General features: G+C 33.5%; 1 protein-coding gene across 7 annotated transcripts in view; it reads right to left on the bottom strand.

Annotated features, from left to right (window-relative positions):
* LOC125683909 (liprin-alpha-1-like) overlaps positions 1-23,524 on the bottom strand; it is a 41,255-nt gene extending 17,731 nt beyond the window's left edge. For 3 of the 7 annotated variants that reach the window (XM_048925447.2, XM_048925445.2, XM_048925449.2), the window contains exons 1-9: positions 22,984-23,509; positions 20,977-21,081; positions 11,994-12,158; positions 6,058-6,132; positions 4,894-5,025; positions 3,372-3,596; positions 2,753-2,899; positions 2,414-2,632; positions 2,015-2,209 (exon numbers count right to left, since the gene is read on the bottom strand). In XM_048925447.2, coding sequence (XP_048781404.2) covers positions 2,015-2,209; positions 2,414-2,632; positions 2,753-2,899; positions 3,372-3,596; positions 4,894-5,025; positions 6,058-6,132; positions 11,994-12,158; positions 20,977-21,081; positions 22,984-23,223 — 1,503 coding nt within the window. In that variant the 5' untranslated portion in view covers positions 23,224-23,509. Of the gene's footprint in view, positions 1-2,014; positions 2,210-2,413; positions 2,633-2,752; positions 2,900-3,371; positions 3,597-4,893; positions 5,026-6,057; positions 6,133-11,993; positions 12,159-20,976; positions 21,082-22,983 lie in introns of all 7 variants that reach the window. The other 4 variants (XM_056140760.1, XM_056140759.1, XM_048925446.2 and 1 more) reach the window with 3 other exon arrangements.
* Between the last annotated feature and the right edge of the window lie 446 nt (positions 23,525-23,970).

Genomic DNA, 23,970 nt, shown 5'->3' with positions numbered 1-23,970 from the left:
TTCAAGCTTATATTTTCACTGCATTACTATTCAGTCAAAAAATCTAACTTTGCATGTCAAAATATTGATGTTTTTGCTACATGCCTGCCTTCAGCCTACTTTCCCCCAAATCGACTATCCGCTCACTTCTGCTCAGTGCCACAGATTGTACACGTTTAGTGTTGATAACTTTCCCATTTCTACCACAAAATTCTTACAAAACTGGTATCATTGGAGAGAAGTGGATTGATAAAGTCTAAAATCTGTCACTTAAAAATGTTTTAGCAGATATAAACTTAAAAAGATATGAATTTTTTTTCCCACATGCAAAGTTGGTCATTTTCATATCTGAAGTAATATATATTGGGTGACTGCTCCCCTCTTTCTTCAATTGATGAAACGAACCCATGTAATTTTGGGTGGGGGGGGGGGGAATAGTTTTTATACTTGTTTTTTTTATTTCATTTACTTTTTTGCTTGTCAAACTTCTTTGACGAATGTAATGTCAACTTCTCCTATGGCTTTCATCCCTCCTTTAAAATATAATGCTATTGCCTGTCCATATATATACAAACTGCTGGCTGTTCAATGTCTTAAAATTCAATTCTTGTATTGAATTTGCTGATCTGCAGTAACTTCTAACGTATTTTAGCTTTTTGACTGTGATTTGGGATACCTTCTACACTAAGATTAAAACATCAGGTTAGGTATTCTAGTTGTTTCTGTTTATTTATATTCATGGTAACAGCTTGAGGAGTTGCTCATTATGGTGAAATCTGATGGATAACTATATGTAATAGCTCGATGTATTACAAAGAAACCTCAAAGAGTTCATAAGTGTTATTGCAGCATTCCAAAATTCCTCGGCATTTATAGATATTTTCAACCAATATCAGGACTTCAATCTAAAGAACCCTTGGGGATCCGGACTAGAATAGGTCCTCAGTAATATCATGACTTCAATCTAAAGAACCCTTATTGATCTGGACTAGAATAGGTCCTCAGTACTCCTTGCTTGTGGTAAGAGGCGACTAAATGAAGCGGTCCTTCGGATGAGACCGTAAAAACTGAAGCCCCATGACACCATAAAGATCCCTCCCTGCTCAGAGGCCGTAAGTGCCGAGCATTTTTCACGGGTGATATGTTAAATGTAACCAACTAAAGAACAATGAATGTAAAGTTGTGGGAGAATTGCACGAAATAACACCACTCCTAGCAGTTGGTGAGGTTGTTTAAAATTGTCACGATATACAACAGGTACACAAATAATTATACACTAAATAGCAAAAAATAAAAAAATAAATAATTTTAAAAAATCTGAGCTTCCGACCGATCAAATTTTTTTCCAGCAGGTTACCGTAAACACACACACATTGTTTTTGTTTTTTGCCTTATGACGTAACCTGCTAAAAGGTGGACTTCTATCAGAGGCTCATATATTGAACTTGTATCTCTTAGTTTCCTCTCAATATATCTTTATTGAAATAAATTTGGAATATTTTTGAGTACCAAGATTAAACTTAAATAGAAAGTAAAATACAAATATTGATTTCATTATCGCGAAAAAAAATACATAACTGAAAATTCTAATTCTTTTTAATACGGAAATGTGATTTTTCTCCAATCTCAAAATGACATTAACTACTTGTAATTAATTTAAACAATATTTAAGTTTGGATGAAATTGATATTCAAAAGATGCTATTTATTAGTGAAACTGTTTCATGGAATTTTAATGAATTATTTCCAGAAACCCACAATTTCTCTGCTATTTTGAGTCTTTTGCCACAAAATGATGGTTTAAATCAATTTCTGTAAAAAAAAAAAAAAAAAAAAAAAAAAAAAGTCAGATAATCAAAATATGGATAATTCTCGATCATTTGGTGATTATCATTTTTATCTTTGAGGGGGCCATAAATAGTCCTTTACGTACCTAGTCCTTTGTTGGGTCTAATGTACACTACAAGTGATTTTATATTGACACAAAATGGTATAATAGATGTGACTATGGTCATGTGACAATGAAGTTAATCTACCTTTTCTTGCTGAGTTTCATCCAGTGCCTTACAAATTCGCTCCAGTTCCTGAGTCAGCTGATTTTTGTCCTCTAGAGCTGTCATTCGCTCCTTAAGATGCAGCTGAAGCCGTTCATTGGACTCTGCCAGTAGCTTGTCAACCGTGGCTGACAACCTGGCATTGTGTTCTTCATTCATCTTCTCCCTCATCCTGGCCTATAAGGCAAACACAAAATGTTCAAATTTTTCATATTAATTGAGCACTCAACTTTTCATATTTTTCGAAGGAAGTCATCAATTTAGTTGTACATGATAATGAAATAATATGACAAACTGTTATTGCAATTACATATATTCAAATCTAATATTATGTTGCAATCTTTTCCAGACTCAAACTAACATGTCCTTTCTGGTGCCTACCCTTGAGAGTTCAGCCTCATTATCCATCAGTTTCTGCTCCACTCTGGATACACGATCCTCTGCTGACCCGTGAAGTTCCTCCGCCTTATTCAATGCTTCCATACGCTGTGCAAGCTCCGCTTCTACTGTTGGTAATGCTTCTGCCTTCTTCAGAGATTGCTGCAGTTTCTGCTCAGCTAACTCTAACTTTTCCTGTACCTGTCTCACTTTTTCCTCGGACTAAAGATTTAATTTTTTTCTTTATTTATTTACACTTCATTCAACACTATGCTGTTTTTATGTGCATTTTTGATCAAGGCAAAACTGACAACATGTTATCAAGAATAAGATAAGACTTGCCGATTTGAGATGGCTTTCTTTGTTGGCTAGTTCTGACTCTAACTTGTCATTCAGATCGTGAAGTGATGTGGACTCCCTCTGAGCATTTAAGTAACGCTTCTCCAGCGTGGCTATCCTCTCCTCCTGATCCTCCCTTTGAGCCAAGGACTGAAAAACCCCACCATTATCAAATAAGAAATTGTATATGACACTGATTTGCTATCAGCCTGGGACTGGAGAGGAATCCCACACATCCTCATCAAATCAAGGAATGCTATAAGAAACCAGTTTATAAAAGCATTGCTGTGAGTAGTTACCTCCCTTGAAGTGTTTCATAGACTAGTATCAGTTGTAGAAATTCTGTGGGGTTTCCCCCTGAAACTACCTGTACATTGTAAATGCTGATTTCCATTCTGAAAATTTTAAACACCTTTTTACCTGTTTCTGAGAATTCAATATTTTTTTTTACAGTGTGTTTCCACAAATTTAATAAACCACGATCATATACAACATTCAAAAACTGAAATTTACAACCCGTAAAATTAAAATTACTCTACAGTATTTCAGTGAATGTGATCTCAAGTTGACTAACCAGTACTAAATGACAAGTTAACACCTAACAGAATATAATACCAGTTACCTCCCTTAGGTCCCTCTGTAACTTCACCAACTGTTCCTGAGCTTTGTTCAGATCTTTAGTGGCAGTGGTGGCTGTTTCCTCAATCTCTGTGATTTTATTGGTTAATTCTAGTATTTTTGTCCTGGCTGAGGTCAGCTCGGAGTTTTGTTTTTCGACTGTATCCTGAAGCTCAATGACTCGATTAACCTCAGAATCTGGATCAATAGACCCATTGGATAATCTTTGCTGCAAAACAAAATGAAAATACACAATTCCTGAGTTGCCCAATAGTTATTTCCCCTTGTTAAACTGATTCAAAATATATTTTTGCACACATGCGGTGGGTATAAATGCTTATCGCTGTATTTACATAATGTTTAAACAATGATTACCAGCTGCTATGCTACAATCAAAACTGCAGGGAAACACAAATTTAGTAAGTTTATGAGTATTCGAGAATAAAATAGCTCTTAACAAAGCTCAAAATTCACCATCTTTTTCTGTTAAAAGTATCAATCGTGTCATAGAGGAATAATCAATAATTACATATTCAATTTAATGGCTAAATACAAACAATTTCTTTTTGATTTGGTCAGTTTAATGTATACTACAGGCTGATATAAACAAAATTCACATAAATAATTTTCATAATCATCTACACAACAAGTCTGTAATATGTGTAAACCCTGTTCTCACCCAGGCGTTCAATATAATACTGAATGTACCTCATCACAGATAAGCTGCTTCTCAGAAATGGCATATCATAAACATATAATGGCCATATATTATGACCACCAAGAAGTTTGGTGAAAAACTCTATGGTTTTTAAAGTCAATTTCAATCAATTTTAGTCTGAACATATTTTACATAATACAGTGGAATCATTTTAATTCGTGGGGGCCAAAGTTTGTATGTAAGCAAAATTTTGCTGGTTCGTGGGGACGTAATTTTGTGGGTTAGCGATACAATGTCACTAGGAGAGATATCTCTACTTGGTTTAAAAAATGTCCGAGAACACGTAAATTTGTGGGTAAGAGTGACCCACGAAATCCACGAACATCAATTCCCCACGAACAATGATGATTTCACAGTATTCAAAAAGTTCAAACACAAGATCCAATAGAATTTAGACAGACAAATTATGTACCCCTCCATATAGCATTTAAATTGAAATAAAGGGGCAAAACTCCTGCAAGAGAGGTCAAAATGGATCAAAATTGCAACATAATCTACAGTGACCCACAATAAAGATCACTTGACCTTGATGTAGGGAGAGGGCTAAAATAAGCTATGCCTGCTGCCCGATCCCATTCATTTTGTGAATAAAATATAGCTTAAATTGAAAAAAAAAACCCAATAAAGATCAGCTCAGTGACCGCAGACAATGCTGTACTAATGTCCTGTCTAAAAATGGGCGTATAAAAATAAAATTTGCATATTATATGTAAGTACACCAAAGATAGATTTTATTCATTCTTGCTTATTGAGTGGGACAGTGGCTCTTGAAGCATGCTGTTTCAGAATTTGTTGGTTTTAGTCCTACCTTAATGTGTATTTCTGGTTTTGGATGATCAGTTTCCTGAGGTCCTGTTTCATGTTTCAGGGGTTTTAGGCTGTCCTCTGTGCTACCACTGGAATGTCGGGATTTACTCTGAAGTTCTCGTAAAGTGAATAACTAGTAATGAACAAAGTTTGGCATTGTTATAATACCTGTGAAAGATACATAGTGATAATGTCACGAATACATGTATCAAATAAATCATAGAATCATTACAAAAACAATTAAAAACATGTATAAATGTATCTATATGTTTTGATAATCACAGTTCATGTACATGTATATAACATATAATATATCTACGTTGCATTCCTACAAAGCTTTTAAAGTTGTATGGTCCGAATTTCAAAAAATTTTCTCCACCTTTAAAAACGCTTTTTAATTGCATATACGTATTCATGAGGCTGTACAACATTTCATACATTTTTTCACCTGTTTTAGCCAGAATTATTTGATTTTAAAGTGGTGTTTACAAACAACCGTCACTCGGCCATTCAAGTGACATTCATGTTCAGACTTTAATCATCGGTGGTCTTATCAGTGTATTTTGTTACAACAGTACCTTACCATAAGAAAAATAAAATTATCAAATATCTCTTAGTAATTCTTTGTTTTACGCTCTTTCAGTCATAAAGTTACACAGTTGTATCTGACTTATAAACTTCATGCTGGGATTTCCCTGATGCACGTGGGGCTATTTATAGATGCCTAAAAAAATAATATTATAATTTATGCTTACCCACAATATTTATTATTTAAATAATCTTCACACTGTGTTCTTTTACATGCAAATGTTTTCAAGCATGTTATTAAGGAAAAGTTAATAACTTTAAAAACTACCCAGTAATTAATCTGCTTTAAAAAGTAATTCTGTTAAAAAATATTACAAGAACATTGGATCATATAGCTTTAACAATATCGGAATCATTTAAATGTGAGCAGAGTTTCACTTATACTGATTCATATTAAAACACCTGTGAATATTGGTCATTGTTTTTTCAAAACAAAGGTACTATTAAATGTTCTCTAGTCTGCATAAATACCAGTAAAGTGCTTAGCTGGCTATGTGCATGTTGTAAATTCTGATTTGCAGTAATAAACCAAACAGAATCAAAGAACACTACACATATTATTGTCAATAACACACACCTCTTGATTAGCATTTGATAGATCTTCTTCTAATGAGGCAACTTTCTCCAATGCTACTCGAAGACGTTCCCTAACCTAAAATAATAATACAATACAAAGAATGAACAGTTAAATCATCAAAATATACCACATACTTCAGTATCTACCACGATATCAAACATCAATTTAATGTGAAAACAAATCAATCAATCAATCAATCAAAATTGTAGATCTTTAGATCTTCATTATATCTATTAATTCTAGTTCATTTTCTATTTAGAGATGAATTACATGGAAAGAAAAATGTGATATTCACATTTCCAATGTTTTAGCCATTGATACTTTTTCAAATTGTAATAATGAACGTGTTCTAGTGGTAAACAAAGCATGTATGAATACAGAACTACTTGATAAATATAGTACATCTATATAAACAGCTGGCAACTCTGACCAAAAATAAAAATGAAAGTAGAATGTAAATATAAGAATTTCATTTGTGAAAATACTTGAGGGTGTAAACTGCAATGCTTCACCCTGGCATACTAAATTCATGAAGTGCTATAATCAAATCAAAAGAAACACTACCTGCTATTCATGTTATTTACATGTTAGTTTCTAACATTTTTCCACGTAAGTTTCAAACATTCTTAGATATGTGGTCCAGTAAGGTGTTTTTTAATGTCAGGATGCCTATTCTACGGCTCGCCATTCTTGCTAAATTTTTGCAGATTGGTTAGAAAGCCAAAGGGCCTTCATAGACATGAACATCCAACACACACACATTATAAACCAGTATCTATCATCTTTTATTGCTTTACTACAACAGACTAACAGATGGTAATTCAACAAAAACATTATTACAAATAACACTAGTGGTGAAAAAAAAAAATAAATAACAGGAGCCTTTACTATTTGATCAGAGCCCCCTTGATAACAGAAAAGTATGTGCAAATATTTCAGGCTGGAATCAGAGAGAAAGTGAGCTAAAAGAATCAATTTTTGGAGGGTTGCAGCATTCTCGCCTCAACCTAGTCTCTATATCACAATGCTAGGCTAATCAGGAAAAGAAAGCTCCATAAACATGATAAAGAAGGCAGGAATCAGCCTGGGTCAATGGCAAAATGATGGATTTTCCTAGTTATTCAATACAGACCGCCTCTAGGTGCCAGAGTAGTCTTTTTTCTGGGTCTGCTGGATTATGATGCTGATAATATTGTTTCATTATAGCTTGCCAATATTTTATCAAATAATTGATGGCAGTAGTCATACATTACCATTTTTCTTTACATTATGTAATCTTTCGGGGTCGACAATCACTAAGCACACAGAGATAACAAAAAAAATCAAAAAATCATTTTTGATTTAAAGTATATCATGTAACTGTAGAGAGAATTCTATGCTTTTCAATCAATCTGAGCTAAATGTATATGGGTACAAATTTCCACAAGAATTCTTCTGACACTGACAAGCCTTGTTGATCATTCATAGCATGCAACATTCTGTAATGTTATGGGTGCTTCAGCACTACATAAACAGTGGAGGGTGTGGTTTCTGTTCTCAGAGGGTAACAATAAGTTTTTCTAAAATGCTTCTCAACCAATCAGATTTGACTAAATTACATGAAAGTATAAAAATAAATACTACAGGTAGGTGAACAACATCAGCCATTTCATGAATGGATCCCAAGATTTTGATATCATTGCAGAAAACATTATGTTACACTTTATATATTGCTTTCAGGACACTATAAACCTAGGAGCCTGTCTTTCTGATATTAACTTTGGCTGAGACAAAAATGAATCAATGAAGATGGTCATGAAATAAACAGTGTAAATGGACACTGTCTGGCATCAGAAACGGGTCAATGTGACAAGCATTATGCCTTGGCATCAGAAATGAGCGATCATGTGTCTAATGCTAGTCAATTTTGTTGATTCTAACAAATTCTCTTCCATAAAAATTATACACTCAAGTATATTCAACTATTTTCAACTCTGAAATAATTTAGTACTGGTTCTATGAAACAATTAAGGTCCACATCCACCCAAGTTAATGACTTAATCAACTGTATAACACACACAAAGAACACTGCAGTCACCAGGGAAAAAAACCTGAATTTGTCTAATTTCCCTAGTTCTTTTCTGAAATTACAACATAAAAAAAACTAGGTTCAAATTACATGTAAATGTTTCTGTCAAATTTCATGCAAATCTGATATAAGATGGAGCAGCTTTGAAACTCCTATACTAGTAGGCACCCTATATCAAAATGATTCAGTCCAAGTTATAGTATAGAAATTTCCAAGAATCCCTTTTATCCAAAAACTCGAGACGCCTTGTACAATAACACTTGGTAATGAACATCTTCCTCTCCAGTTTCTATCATTCACTGTAGCAGAAACTGTGTTAAAAAAGTCCCCATATATGAAAATGATAAAGTCCAAGTTGTATTACATGTAGTACAGGAAATTTCAAAAATTGATTTCATCCAAAAAAAAATATTTGTTTTAATCCATTGATCTTGTACTGAACAAATTCAAATTGTTGTACAAACGGCATTGATCAAGTCCACTTTATAGCATAGAAATCCCCAAAATTGATTTTATCAAAACTTGGGATTGTAGGAGAAACTGTCAACAAACTTTGGACTGATGGACAGACAGAGTAAAAACAAAGTGGGAGACATAATCATACTTGGATATTCTTAATTTCATACAGAAATTTCCAATTATTTCAAGACGATATTAACAATTTAACAGTGCCTGCCAGCAAACAACAGCATGAACATGTCAAATCATGTCGCATTTTACATTCTTTATCTGCTATAAAATTTTGTTTTTCATTCCCATGCAATCACATCTGAATCTTTGTAATATAAAGATATATAAAATTTTCAATCAAAATGAAAAGATGATCTATCTAGCTACTGCATATACTATACAGGCTTGTAAGGATTTCCTGAGGGGGTGGGGTGGGATGGGGGGTAATTAGTATTACTGAGATTTGGGGGCCTGCCATAAGCTGCTTGATAAGCAAAATACTGAATTCAGGCAATTCATACGCTTCATACTGATACTTTTTCATATTTTTAAAAATGTCTTGATTTCAATGGTTCTTTAATAAAGTTTTCAAAGGAGATTTTGGGCATCAATTAGGCCTATACACAATAATCTCTCTTGGTCATATTGGTATGCTTTAAATTAGAATTCATTATTCTTACAGCTAAAATACCTGACAACGAAAAAGTAAAATTTTATTACAGGGTTTGACATTAACTTTTTTGAGCACTAGACCAATAGGGCTACTTCAAATGATGATGACCAACTTTCCAGAAAAAAATCTGATAGATTCTCCATATCTAAATACTCAATTTAAATGACAAATGTTAAGTTCGAACTAAAATGAATTTAATTGTCTCAAAAAAATCTTTAGTCTCGTCATTCAATTTGATGCTTTTACTTTCAAACATATTTTCAGTTTCTTTAAATTCTTACCGGCATGGAAATTCTTTAATCCATTTAGAATAAAATGACCGCAATATTTGTTTAAAATTTCTATTTCATAAGCCCTGCTTTGTTTCTTCCCAACGTTTTCCTTTTTTCTCATTCTTGGGACATCTTTTGCTTTCCTTGAGGATGAGAATTCGTATTTGAATATATACAATCCTGCACATACCAGAAAATTACTGTTTACGACGTAATTCATTAATTTGATAAACACTTTCTTATATTCAATTCAAATGAACTGTTTGGGTTTTTTTTTTAATGAAAATGAATTCAATAATTCTATCTAACCAAAACATAACTTTATACACACATTAACATTGTGTCGATGTCGTAGAACATCACCGCGACTTAATAGAACTAAAAATAGAGATTATGTCATCATGCGGTTCAAAATTGACAGTTATTTTTTTTTTAAGAATGAAATATTTTATGATTTAAAGTAAAGTATCTTAAATTTGTTTATTTTTTAAACACGACCAATCGGACTAGTAAATCGACATTTTACCCAACCGGACCTATCATTTAGTAGACTTGGTCGGTCGGACGTGCCTTAGTGTCAAACCCTGTATTATAATATGAAGACTTTAAACATTTGGGCCAAATCATCTAACTGTCCAAGCCTCGATACCAGAACTGCAAATCTGCAGATCATACAAGATCACATGACAACAGTGGCTCTGTAACATCTATCAGCTATATAATGAATGTCAATTCTAAAATTAAAACATATTCTGGTGAAAGCAGGTGCAAATATTAAATATTAATGTTCAGATATTTTACAGCATTCTTTATACTGGGGTGAAAGAGATCATCTTTCATGTTAGCTTCACCCACTGGTTCAGCATCTCTTATAGATGTAAAATAAATGCACTTCAAAGAGACAAATGTAAAGCTGTGTGACACACTAGATAATGCACCATGATCCCACATATGAAACGTGGAAGATACTTTTTAAAAAATTCCCATCATTAAAATGATGCAGCTATACCAAGTTACAACCATTAGTGGAGGAATATCAGACAAACAGACAAAAACTTGGCAGATCAATCAGTAGATGTTCCACACAAGCAGTATTTTCAAATCTGGTTTCATAAAACTCCAACACTTTTTCATTTATTGTATATACCCACCTACATAAAGTAGAATTTTTGTGAGTCAATTTCAGATTGAAAAGCGAGGCAGGCAGCCCATGTCCTACTATATTGGACAATATTTCGAAACAAATTTGCGAGCACAACAGATTGTAACATGACTAAATCACTTATAAATATTAATTCTTCATATCAATCATCATTTCGTAGAATTATTTTATCAGACGATTTTAAAAGAGAAAATGTATACTACTATATTGAGCATCAGTTACAGACAGCACAACTATGGAACACTGTGCCGTGTTTCACTAAGAAAACGCACCTGACAGGGGATTTAATGGTGTATTAGTAACCAACCTCTAATTGTAGTAAAATTGGACAATTTAAAACCAAACTAGGAACATCATAAATCCAGTATATACCAGAAAATCGAGGATAACAAGATTTTACACTGAACATCTAATAATTAACAGTGAATACAGCACAAACAGTTTTGATTCAAGTGAGACTAATATCATAAGATTATCAGGCAATATTTTAATAATTCTAAAGACATCTCATGCTGACACGGGATAAAAAAGATGACGTGGATATGTGTGTGTGTGTGTGTGTGTGTGTGTGGGGGGGGGGGGGGGGGGGGGGGGGGGGGAATGGTATGTGATAAAAAGAATCTCCCATGATTTGTGGTTCGGTATACTCGTGTGTTTTCTATCCAAGGCTCAGGGATATAAAACACACAACTCGATGAATATAAATCATATCAAACCACAAACCATGAGAGATCCTATATTTCCCAGCTTCTTGAATGATTGATGAAAATTAAAGTACAGACTTTTGTATCCTTTGCATTTTTTAGTATATCAGTTTGTGAAGTCAGACAAACAAACATGGATATCACTCAAAAAGCAATGCATCTCTGCTTAGTAATACATTACAATCACTGACAATACAATGATTTTGATTTTTGGGGGAATACAGAGCTAAAATAGGGCATTAATGTTCCTTGATCCCTTATTCTAATTTTGGTCTCTACAAACTTTACTGTATAGTAGCTTATTTAGTTACATTCAAAATCTAGCGCAGTTGTAAGTCAGGAATGATTTGTTGTGATCACGAATTCAAGCACAGCAACACCGACCATTTCATATTGGCTTTCTACATGTACGAAGTCACTCGATCATATACCATGTACACCTGCACACAATCACTTTACCACATTCCTAAAATTTTGTTGTGAGGGAATTACCAATGCCAAGATATTCATATTTTGGCCAAGATCATAAATTGACTTATGAACACTTTAAAATGTAAATATGAACACTATTTTGTGGAGTCTAAATGTTTTAAAAAACAAAATGTACCTTTTCATCAAGAGCTTTGTGGTGTTCAAATAAAGACTTGAGGGCCTTTAGAACCTCTACTTCACTGGACACTCCAGCCGGAGACGAGGCCTGACGCTTGACCACAGTCATCCGGAGGGACCGCTCATGCCTGGATACCAAACACTCAAGATGTTCCAGTAACAACTGTGAAGAGATAAAATAAAAAGCTACAATGCAATGCAAATCAATATCATAATACCTTACATGTACATATATTCAAAATAAATACATGCAAGTGTTAAAGAGCAAAAATTCTCCAACACATGTGTTTTATTTTTGTTGATGTAAATTTTATATAAAGTTTTAGCAATTTTATGGGTATATTGAATTTATCAAAACATAGAATTCTCACTTAACACTCACAAGTGTATTCTCTTAATTAGCAACAAAGTAATGATGAACAAAATTTTATTATTTTACTAGAAATAAATCTATAATATTCTGAACCAATTTCACAAAATAAACCTACACAATAATTTCCACATTCATAGTTTTCATTTTTAGAACAAGGGTCTTGTTAATCAGGACAGCAATTTCCATCAATACAATTAAACAAGGTTACTGATACATTACTTTGTACAAAGAGAACTTCGCCTGCAGAGGTGTGTTGCACTGCAACAAAACTTAACTCTAGTTATAACACTAGCAATATTACTCCCCTGCAATCATGCTTGTCCTCCAATCTGTACCACAAAGTTAATATTTTCCAAACAGAAATAAAATCAATGAATAAATATTACAATGGTATATTACAAGTACTACAAAATCTGAAGCCATATGAATCTTATATCATGGATATAATAAAATAAAATTCAATAACAAACCACTCTCCCCTCCCCCCCCCCCCTCCCAACATTCCCGAATTCTATGTTTCTAATTTTTTGTATTTCAAAATGCATATGCAGTTGGTTACTCAATAATACATATGTATACATATATGTGTCATTGCTTTATGTTTCATTCCATGCTTCCCATTCTAAAATACAGCCAAAGATCTAGTTAATCTGCCATACAAACACAGTTTGTTTCATATTTAAGGAAGTACATGTAATTTGGCTATTCAATCATACAAACACAGTTTGTTTCCTATTTAAGGAGGTACATGTAATTTGGTTATTCAATCATACAAACACAGTTTGTTTCCTATTTAAGGAGGTACATGTAATTTGGCTATTAAATTACACAAACACAAACTGACAGGTGTACAAACTGTAAATGTAATCGCCTCCTATAAATGCAAGAAAAGATCAATCGCCTGCAACAGATGACACACAGACACACTTACAGTAAACCTTTCTTTTAAACTATCAATAATTTTGTAATCACTCCTATTCATTGACTTTCCTTGTTCTCAGTCCACAGATCAGAGTCTGAAGTCATGGTCACATGGTACATCGCTGAGCAACCATCTTGAAGGTCCCTAAACAACCCCCAGGTTTCACCGAAATTCCTCAGCACAAATCCTCCACGCGAGAATCAAGGATCGCATTCAAATAAAACAGTCTTCTGATGCGAATCAATCCCTTTAAACTACAATTCCTTACACACACAAATGTCTGTCAATTGCTAGTAATCATATGAGGCAGACATCTGTTCAGATATTGGGTCCATCTTTGGACTAAAGCTTCATAAAATTAGGCAAATCCAAATTCTGTTCAAGCAATCAAATGCTATGCTTTCAAGCTGCCATTCATAAAAAATAGTTTACATTTACAATCATTTTTCCCATAAATCCTTCCAGCTTCTATGAATTGATCTATAAAATTATTATGGGAAATTGGGAAAATTAGATACAAAGAGACTTGTTGTAAATACACTTTACATTAAAATTCAAATGTTTATACTGTAAAAGCATAATGTTGTAGCTTTTAGATTATAGAATTATAGTCAAGAATATTACATAATTCATAATATGACTCATCAAGTATTCTGTACACATTGTACATAGTGTATACAACTCCGTTTCATTGATCACACTTGCAAGAAAATTTAGGATGCACCATGCATATTTTGGAAGATTGGGTTATTGAATTGTGGCACATGATAATGACAAGATCTGAAGTACTCGGTGTATCAGAAGCACACAATTTGTACATTACATCATCTTAAATCTCCGAAGAAATGACTGTGCATGACTATAAAACTTAACAGTCTCCTCCTCAGATGATCCCAAGTTGAAAAAATCTATAACAGAAAATATCATACATCTCTGCAGCACATTTCTTCACAGACCAACATATTGATCTTAAAACTTGGAGCCTGCAAAAAGTAAAAGCTATGTTTTTTGCAGATGCTATCATATGTTCACTTTGAATCCCTCTTCCTTTACTTTGAAAGGGTCTCTGGAGAATCGCAAATTGTTAAAAATATAACTACCTCTGTGACTTCATCTGCACTACACATCTTGTTTTATTCATAATCATGGGTTTCAATGTCATACACTTTCATTATCGTTAGTGTATACTTCATATTCTTCTGATAAAAAAGAGCTGCCACTGTGTAAACATGGCTGATTTAGCTTTGTATTTGGAACAGTCAGGAAGGGCTTGGTAGAGAACTTCATTCATATATAAAAAGTACTAATGACACAGAATTTATCGAAGATATATGTGCCGTATTAAACAGTATTTTGTTTTATGTTAAAACCTAGATCAAAGTATACCAAAGTTTTGTCAGTATGATAAACTATGAAAAATAATACAATTTGACAATTTCGACTGTAATCATATACGGGTATTAAAGGAGTACTGGTCTACTGAACGTAAGGAGAAAATGATGATTTTCTAGTGCGTGTTTATGAAGGAGTGACATTTATGGTGGTTGTGCGCAAGCTCGCAAGAAAAATATTATTAGAAACATCATGGGAGTTATCAGTTACGGTATATAGTCGTTCTGAATGGTGATTTCAATTTAAACTTGAAATTTAACTCCTTTCTATTGCTTAAAGTGGTTCTCTCTACCCTGTTTAAATCTGTCTGTCTGTATCGTTAAATGTGTCCCATCAACAGCCTGCAGGTCATGCATGCTTTCACGTTGCCTTGTAGTTGTTAACTTTCGAAATTCCGCGCGCAACGTCATGTGATCATAAATATTTTGAAATGGGGCATTCACTATTCAACTCAGAGAATACATAATTAAATAGGAAATTACAAGCTTGATTACTTTTTAATCCAACCGAGTTAAATTGTATAATTTTCAGAAAGTGTATAACTTATATAGCTAGACATAAAATACATGCTTTTTATTCCTATGGTGACATCCAAAGAATACAGCATATTTAGTTTTAATGTTTGTAATGACAAAAAGGAGTGATAATGTTCTTTTCCCAGATCTGCATTTCCATATTCGACAGCAGGTTCAACTATGGTACCTTTGTATGAAATATGATCACTCTATGTGTAGTAGATGTTTGCTGTAATTAAGACTTCACAAGCAAAAAATCTACAAGTGTCTTCCTTTCATGATAAAGTACTTTTGTATGAAAATACAAAATTTTTTTCTTGAAAACTCTTCAACAATATCGAGTCACACCGAAGGTAATGATGGACAGATGGTGTGTGTCAAAATGAAGGTGTATTAAATTTGGATTGAGGCTCTGTTGTGACCTTGACCTCATGACTCCAAAATATATGTTTTCCTTCAATGGTCAATTGCCTTTGTATCAAATACTTAAAGCATTATGTTAAAACCTATGTCACAAAGAATGTAATGACGAAGAAAACGGATGGCCACAGAGGTGTGCAATCTTATCCTGTGAGGTTACTATATCAACCTCATATACACCATACACACACAAAAAACACAGTAGACCTACTCTGTAAAAACAAAATGTCATTGACATTACGCTAAAGACATATTTCATCTAGGGGCTTAAAAGATAACTTACTTTTCACTTGCAGTATATGCTGTTTTGAAAAGGTTAGCCCCATAATGACAAAACAACCCCATAAACACCATATGTACTCATAGGCAACTTCAGTACACTGGCTGTGTTAAAATGTGGTTCCTATAAGGCTTCAGCATTGTTAATGCAGAGCCCAAATAATTTTGTACAAGTACATTGTGGAAGTACATGAATGCGATTGACCAATGAATGGAACAGAACACTTGGAAACAGTGTTACCTGCACACAGTGCTAACATGGTATAAATTTCCACTATTGTTACAAATGAAGCGTAAATGTAGCAAAGCATAAAATCATTTTATTTAATACACAACTCACTCCCACAACTTACGGCCCTCATTTTTTTTAAAACACCATCACTAAAACAATTTTATAAATCTGATTTTAAGTCCACATACTTTTATCATTAATTATTACACAACAGCTGAAAGGATATAGCAGTGTGTACTGGAGAGATATGTGGCCATATGTTAGAATGAGAAGATAAATTAGTTAAGACATCCCATCACCTTTTTCTTTTTCTGCTAATAGCATATAAATATAACTTGAACTTCGCCACACTTTCTGCAAATTGCCAATTCAACCTTATTAATAGGTTTATGTACTAATAGTTTGTTAACATGAGAATGATAACAAATCAATAATGGACTGAGCTGGCAGGTTAATTTTGGACGTAAATGTATTTACATTAATTTGATATTAGAATAAATTTGTATCACTACTCTTCAAATCATGCAAGCCATTCTCAGATTGTCTTGTCCATACAAATGAACTTTCTCACTTTGAGTGAGTGTACAACAAAATTGAAAATGAAAGTGACTTGGTAATTTACCATTCAAAAATTTTTCTATGGATATACATGTATCATTACATCCAAGTAAATTATGAAGATATAATAAAACTGACTAAATTCCTTTCCATGCATCCATTTCATTCATACTGATACACAGTAAAGTTTTATAAACTATGTTTAATACTGCAGTCTTCATCAAAAACCTTTGCGAGTGCTGACCATTCAGACTGTCACTGGATTGCTTATTAGACTGAAGAAAAATTTACTGCTTCAATTTTTATTCAAATTTCTTTCATGTATGATGCAAGTTTTCTCTCTAATAGTATTATGAATTCTGAATAGTATCATTACCCCAATTCAATCCCGGGGTCAATCTAAAGGATCATGGACATGATTTGAGCTGAAAATTTTCAAATTTTATTTTACCATTTTTATTGTTTACAATGCTTAACTAAAGTATTTCTAATGGTCAACCAAAATTTGAACATCAGTTGTAGATTTAGAAGTGAGATACAGTCCTCACAATTCTTTTGTTATGTAAACAATGCTCATGTCGTGTTTTTGTTTATATATAGATTGTTTGATAGAAAATAGTGAACATCAGTTGTAGCTTTAGAAGTGAGATACAGTCCTCACAATTCTTTTGTTATGTAAACAATGCTCGTGTTGTGTTTTTGTTTATATATAGATTGTTTGATAGAAAATAGCATGTTCAAAACAAAATGAGATGTGCCAAACACAAGAAACTATACACAGTCAAACCTGTATTAAGAGACTGTCCAACGGAGAATGGAAAAAAAGGTCACATGACAGGTGGTGTCTTAATACAGGTTGCCTATTTTCCGCAGTTAATTGATAAAATTTCACAAATAATTTGTACAATGGAGAAAATGACTACATGTAATTGAAATTTATCATTAAGAATATCAAGTATGGTTTAAATAGTTGTAAAATAAAATTAATAATACACTGTAGTTAAAAATCTAGAATACGATGTGTTGTATCATAATTTATTATTCATCAAAAATTACATTTATCTGTTTAAGAATGATAAACATGCATTTCATATTACACATTTACATGAGATTTAAATCTCATTAATGAACTGCATGTGAATTTTCTAAAACTTATAAACACTTTGTTGTAAAGAGTATTTATGTATAGCCTACTTGTACACTGTAACTAAAAAATGCAATGCTTGTGGTAAGAAAGCAAATGATGAAGTGTTGTGTCTCCTTTTATACAATACATGCTGGAAATGTGTTATTCAATTTGAGAAACATTAATTAAATCACAATATCCATTGAACATGCACAGCAAATGTTTTAATCTTTGAACTAATGCAGGCAACTTTCTTGAACTCGGACGTGTCAAATACTCGGGACATGTCGAAGTGAGCCGCTAGTTTCGGTCATTATTCTGGAAACCTCGAGTATCTCATGCAGGAAAACTGCGAATATTTCGTTTAAAAATTCAGTCCTAAGCACAATATTTACCCGATTTATATCGCAATCGGGCAAATTTTTCACATAATGGTATAACAAGTGGTAGATTTTCATTTCCGATCTAGCGTACCCGTCACTTCTTTAAGTTTGTCGAAATTCACACCTTCAAATACACCGGCCTTGATTCCCTGATCCTTGATTTTGTTAAATAAACAACAACTTGGGTTTTATTAATCAACCACACACGACCCTGCATGTTGACAGATTGGATATAATAATTAATTCAGAGGGCCTACTAAACAAGATCACCGTCAAACTATGCGATATAAAACGAAAGTGTTAGGGGCGATAATTCCCAGAATAGTCGTGCATTTGAAAACGAAAGTGTTAGGGGCGATAATTCCCAGAATAGTCGGCTCAACCAAAATCGAAAGTAGTAATCGCGGTGTAATCGAAAAATGTATAGTTGTTAAATAGAGGTAAAATTTCGTGAAAATACATGAAAAGGTTGTAAAAATCATGGTCGTTGGTTGCATCAGACAGGTGGTCGTTTAATACAGGTACAATATATAGAGTAACGTCTTGGAGGGGACTTTTTATGGTCACATACGACAGTGAGTCGCTTAATACAGTGGGTCGCTATGGCAGTTTTGACTGTAAATATGTCCAGAATTAACTTTTTAATTAAAAGATCTGCTTTTAACGAAAATTTTACTAATATATTTTCCCTACACAAATACATGGCATGAGTCTTGTTTACATAACAAAGCATTGTGAGCTCTGTATCTCCCATATATACCTCTACAACTGACATTCAAATTTTTGCTGACCAATAGAAATACCTTAGTTAAGCATTCTAAACATTAAAAATGGAAAAATAAAATTAGAAAATGTTCAGCTCTAATCGTGTCCATGCCCCTTTAACTAGAAGTCAACAGACTAGTGAAAGTAACATTTGCAAAAGCCCATGCCCAATTTTATGGACCTTGGTGCTACTGGAATGAAATATAAGTAGGTCTGGTTCTTAAAATAGAAAAAAAACAACATATAACACAAATTCACAATAATATCAGCTTATTAATCATAAACTCAATTAATATTTGTAAGATTTTATTGATTGATTAATCGTATCTTGTTTAACGTCCCCCTCAAGAATTTTTCACTCATACGGAAACGTCACCAAGACCGGTGAAGGGCTTCAAATTTGGGCCTACCCTCAGCAGCTTACGATCATTGAGCAGTGAGGGTTCTTTAGCATGCCACACTTACTGTGACACGGGACAACCATTCTTAAGGTCATGTCCAAGGACCTGTGACATTCACACCTGATGCCGAACGTTCAGCGATAGAACCGTCACTACCTGTTTTAACGACTCAGATCTGTCACGGCCTGGGTTTCAACCACGATTCTCTTTATGCAGGGCAAACATTCTACCTCTAGACCACCAAGGCGTAATATTTGTTTGAAAATAATAAGGTCTAACACTAGGTAAAAAACACGGGACACCATCAATTTGTTGGTAAAACTAACTTATTGTCATTTCACAATGATGATTTTACCATCTAAGAGGGCCTGGATGAAAAGGAGTCTGGCTACTTAAAAATTAGCTATTTAACATGAACACCCCAACCCCCCTCTCTAATGAAATATCACAACAATACAAGTATATCATTCAATATGGGATATTGGAATTAAAATATTTGGAACTCTTCAGAAAAAGGAGTTATGGAAATATTGGTTCACTTGGTTAATTCTTGTATCCAAATTAGTGATGGCTAAAGATGATTTATTTCCAATACAAAAACATCTGCCTGATTCGAAGATTATTTTTCTGAATGTTGCAAGTGAATATCCTACTCAGACCTACTACCAAAAACCGCTCCCCCACTTTTCTTGACATGCGACATACTTTTCCCTGTTATCATCACATACAAAGTTTGTTATATTTACATGTAAAGATCAATTTATGAGCTGCTCCCTTTTCATAGTAACAGTAAATGGTTTGATATGGAAATGCAAGGTTGAAAAAATAAATTGAACTCATGCATGTACTGAGGACACTGAAGGATAAACAAACCCAATCACCCTCCTTTCTACGATTTTGGGCTTAGGCAGAACTACTTTTCTTGCTAATTCAGAATATTCAGACAAATATGAAGGTCAACTTTACTCCGTTTGTCCCCCTCCCTTTCCACTTTCAAAAATGATGCCAAGTGCCTGAACTCACATAATATCTGATACATATAGTTACGTGTACTTGTTTACTGAAAAGTTGTCCAAGTTAACACAGAAAACGAAACATTGGACATACTAAATATCAAAATTGCAAAATAATCGGAGAAGAAATGATAGTTCTGATATTCTGTTTTCTTGAAATATGTAATCCATGTCACCTATTAATATCCTTCAATACAAATGTACAACAGGCCCAAAAAATTCCTCCTCCACTTGCAGATCAAACACAGAACATAGATGTATAAATACATACATATATGATATGCTAGATCAAAATAAAAATGTAGGCATTTACAGCCACTTAACACTGTAATTGTTGCGCAAAGTCCAACATCTTCCCCTACGACCTCTGATCTCTTGACTACAACTGCTTGACCTTAACTGATCTTCACTGTTACATTATCACTAAACAAAAATAAGCTTTAATGGGAATTTTGTGGATTACAAAAGACAAGTTTATTCATTTTTCATGCAATTCAGAGGTATTGGTGCAGACAATTATGCAGAACATAAGAACAGCCTTTGCCACAACGAAACTGCTCTCTGGAAGTTGCCCAAAAAAACCACGACAACAATCGACTTACCCTAGTGTTATTTCTTTCTGCCTTTAGCTCCGACACCTCTTCCTCCCTCTCTAGAAGTTGGTCCCGTAGCTGGTTGACCTCTTTTGACAAACTTGCAAATTCCTGCTGTAAATAAGAAGCACAATATGCTGTATGGTCATCTCTTACAAAAATATTTTTGTTATTGTATGCATAATGTTGGTGTTGCTGTCTGTCATTAAACTGACACTGTCAATATTTAAACATGATGGACAAGAATTATTCAAATACACCTTGATATTCATGTTAAATTTTACATCTATCCCTAATCATGTTAAATTTCTGCATAGTCGGAAAAATCCCAGTTTCTAAGTGATTATGCTTAAAAGTTGATACAACCATAGCAATGTAAGATACTAATGGGGGAGAAAATATCCAGACTCTCTGAATTTACATATAGGCAAGAATGGTTAGCTTAGTGTTTTTAAAAAACACAGACTGTTTTAAAGAGTTTCAAACACTGCACTATTACATGAACAGAATATGCAAAAAAATGGATGTTCAGAATCAAATCTCTTTTCAGGCAACTTATTCCAATTATATAGCATGTGTTCAGTGCAACCATATACATGTACAACAGTGTACAATTTTAAGGACAAATTGATAGACAATGTCAATTGAAGAATCTATCAGTCTATAGCACTAAAAAATGTCATGGACCCAGAGTTGCCTGTACAGGAATCAGGTAAATGTTTGAACTTATGTTTTAGTATAACTTATGTTTTAGTATATATCTAAATTAATGAAAAATGGTAAGTGTCTGTGTGCAGAATCTGTAAACAATGGCTTGAATATAAGATAGAGTCAGAGAAGTAGATTTCTGATAATAATAATGTGGATATATAGAAATAGATGAGTAGCTATATCAAAATTAGCTTATTATGTGTATGTTTCATTCAATTTAGACTCTTTTATTCATGGTCTAGATAGGAAATCTGACATGGAAGTCTATACGAACAAAATTTCCTGTAGACCACTTGTCTTTAGATAGCATTTGTAAAATTAAATTCAGACACTAGTACAGTCGTGTAAAAGGCATGAATTAGTCAGAATTACCCAATAAAGATTTCCCTCTATATTTCACATCAAACCATCTTTCTTAAAAACCTTCTCTTGGAAGCATTTTCTCCTCAATTTTGATGAAATAAACCTGATTAAATCTTTAAAAAAAAAAAACCCAAAACAAAGTCAACATTTATGAAATGATGTTTATAATAATTTTATGATCAATTATTGCAGAGATATAGCAATCTCATCAGAGTTGTTTTGTTAATAAATTACAGCTAAATATAGAATAGATATTCAAGTCTGTTTAAATTGACATATCTTGGCAATAGGTGGTCATGAATTAAAGAACACTTCCGAGATCAATGCTTTTATTTCATCAAATTTGCTTCAGGAAGGCTTTTGAAAAAATATAGTTTGCAAGGAATATATACTCTTTAGAAACTCAATTCTTGCCAAGGAGTGTTTTTAGCAAGTTGGCGAAAGATGAGAAACTACTTTAATGTATAAAGTCATCATGTTTCAATGTTCAGCTATTCAGTTAATCTAAAAGTTTGCATGTTTAATATGAATTTTTAACTATTAGTGTCTCAGTTACACATTCATAAATTCTATATAACATAAAGTTATTTGAATAACTGGCACTGCTCTACCCAAAGGACCTATATAAGTCTACAATGTAAATAATGGTGTCAGTCAAACAATATATTCTTTTTATGACTGACTTCTTAATACAGGATTGGCTAAGTAAACAAAACTTTCAATGGAGTATTTTAAATTCTACTGGACATTGTTTTACGCTATTGTATACCGGTGGTCGTTTAAAAATAACAACACACAGGTGATATAATGAACTACAGTACATCCCGAGGCTGCTTAATGTATTTAAAATGGCGTCTGATTTATTCGGAATCCTCAACCGATGATGTCAGTGCAGGCTGCATCATAAAATAGGCAAACCCCTTGACCTCAGAGGACAAGTACCTGAGGTGTCGTGGTCTGAAATTGTCCCTGTAAAGAATCTCGTTCTTTTTCCACATCGGCGAGTTTTTGCTGCGTTAACGTCAAAGTGTCCTGAGTCTCGCGAAGGGTTTCCATCAATTTATCCCTCTCATCCAACATGTTCACCATCAGCTGCTCGAAGTTAGCCTCATCTTGTGAGCTCTGAGACTCCCGGTCATTCGAACCGGACTCAGAAATCGTAGGCATCACGTCGCACATCATATTGGTGATTTCACATTAGTCATCAGCGACATGAACCCCAAAACAACATTGTTTATGATAGCATCCCGTAAATATGCCGGTTCTACTTCATTAAATTCGAGTTTCACAGATAATTTGCTCTTTTGGCTTGTCTAAGATGATAAGTGCATACTTCCGTTTGAATCTATTCACTGAAAACTTGACAAAGTCCTTCATGTCAAAGGCATTTAAGTTTCCCATCAGCATCATTTACATGAACGGGTGCCATCTTTCTTTCCGTCGAAGTGTGTCATTACCCAGAATTCCATTCCAAATAATCCAAGGGCGGCAACTCAATTAAGTTTTGATTCACCGGTTATCGTTCTTCATACAATGTACTGAGACATCTTGAAGCAAAGCTTAATCAAGCATTCTAAACTAATTCCAATGAAACACACATATATTTAATAATGACATATTTTATCTAAAAATGGAAACAGAGGAAGCAATTTATTGTAAGAACACTTGTGTGGGTTTCTAAAATTATACTTGTGTGAAATATCATTCACAAACATGTAATACACCAATGTGTGAAATATCATTCACAAACATGTAATACACCAATGTGTGAAATATCATTCACAAACATGTAATGCACCAATGTGTGAAATATCATTCACAAACATGTAATGCACCAATGTGTGAAATATCATTCACAAACATGTAATACACCAATGCAAATAGGAAATTTTAAAAGTACATTATGATAAAGATTCGGTGACGGATTTA

This window comes from Ostrea edulis, chromosome 6, assembly GCF_947568905.1.
Source record: "Ostrea edulis chromosome 6, xbOstEdul1.1, whole genome shotgun sequence".
Taxonomy (NCBI): Eukaryota; Metazoa; Mollusca; class Bivalvia; order Ostreida; family Ostreidae; genus Ostrea; species Ostrea edulis.
This window is presented reverse-complemented; position numbering and strand designations above follow the sequence as displayed.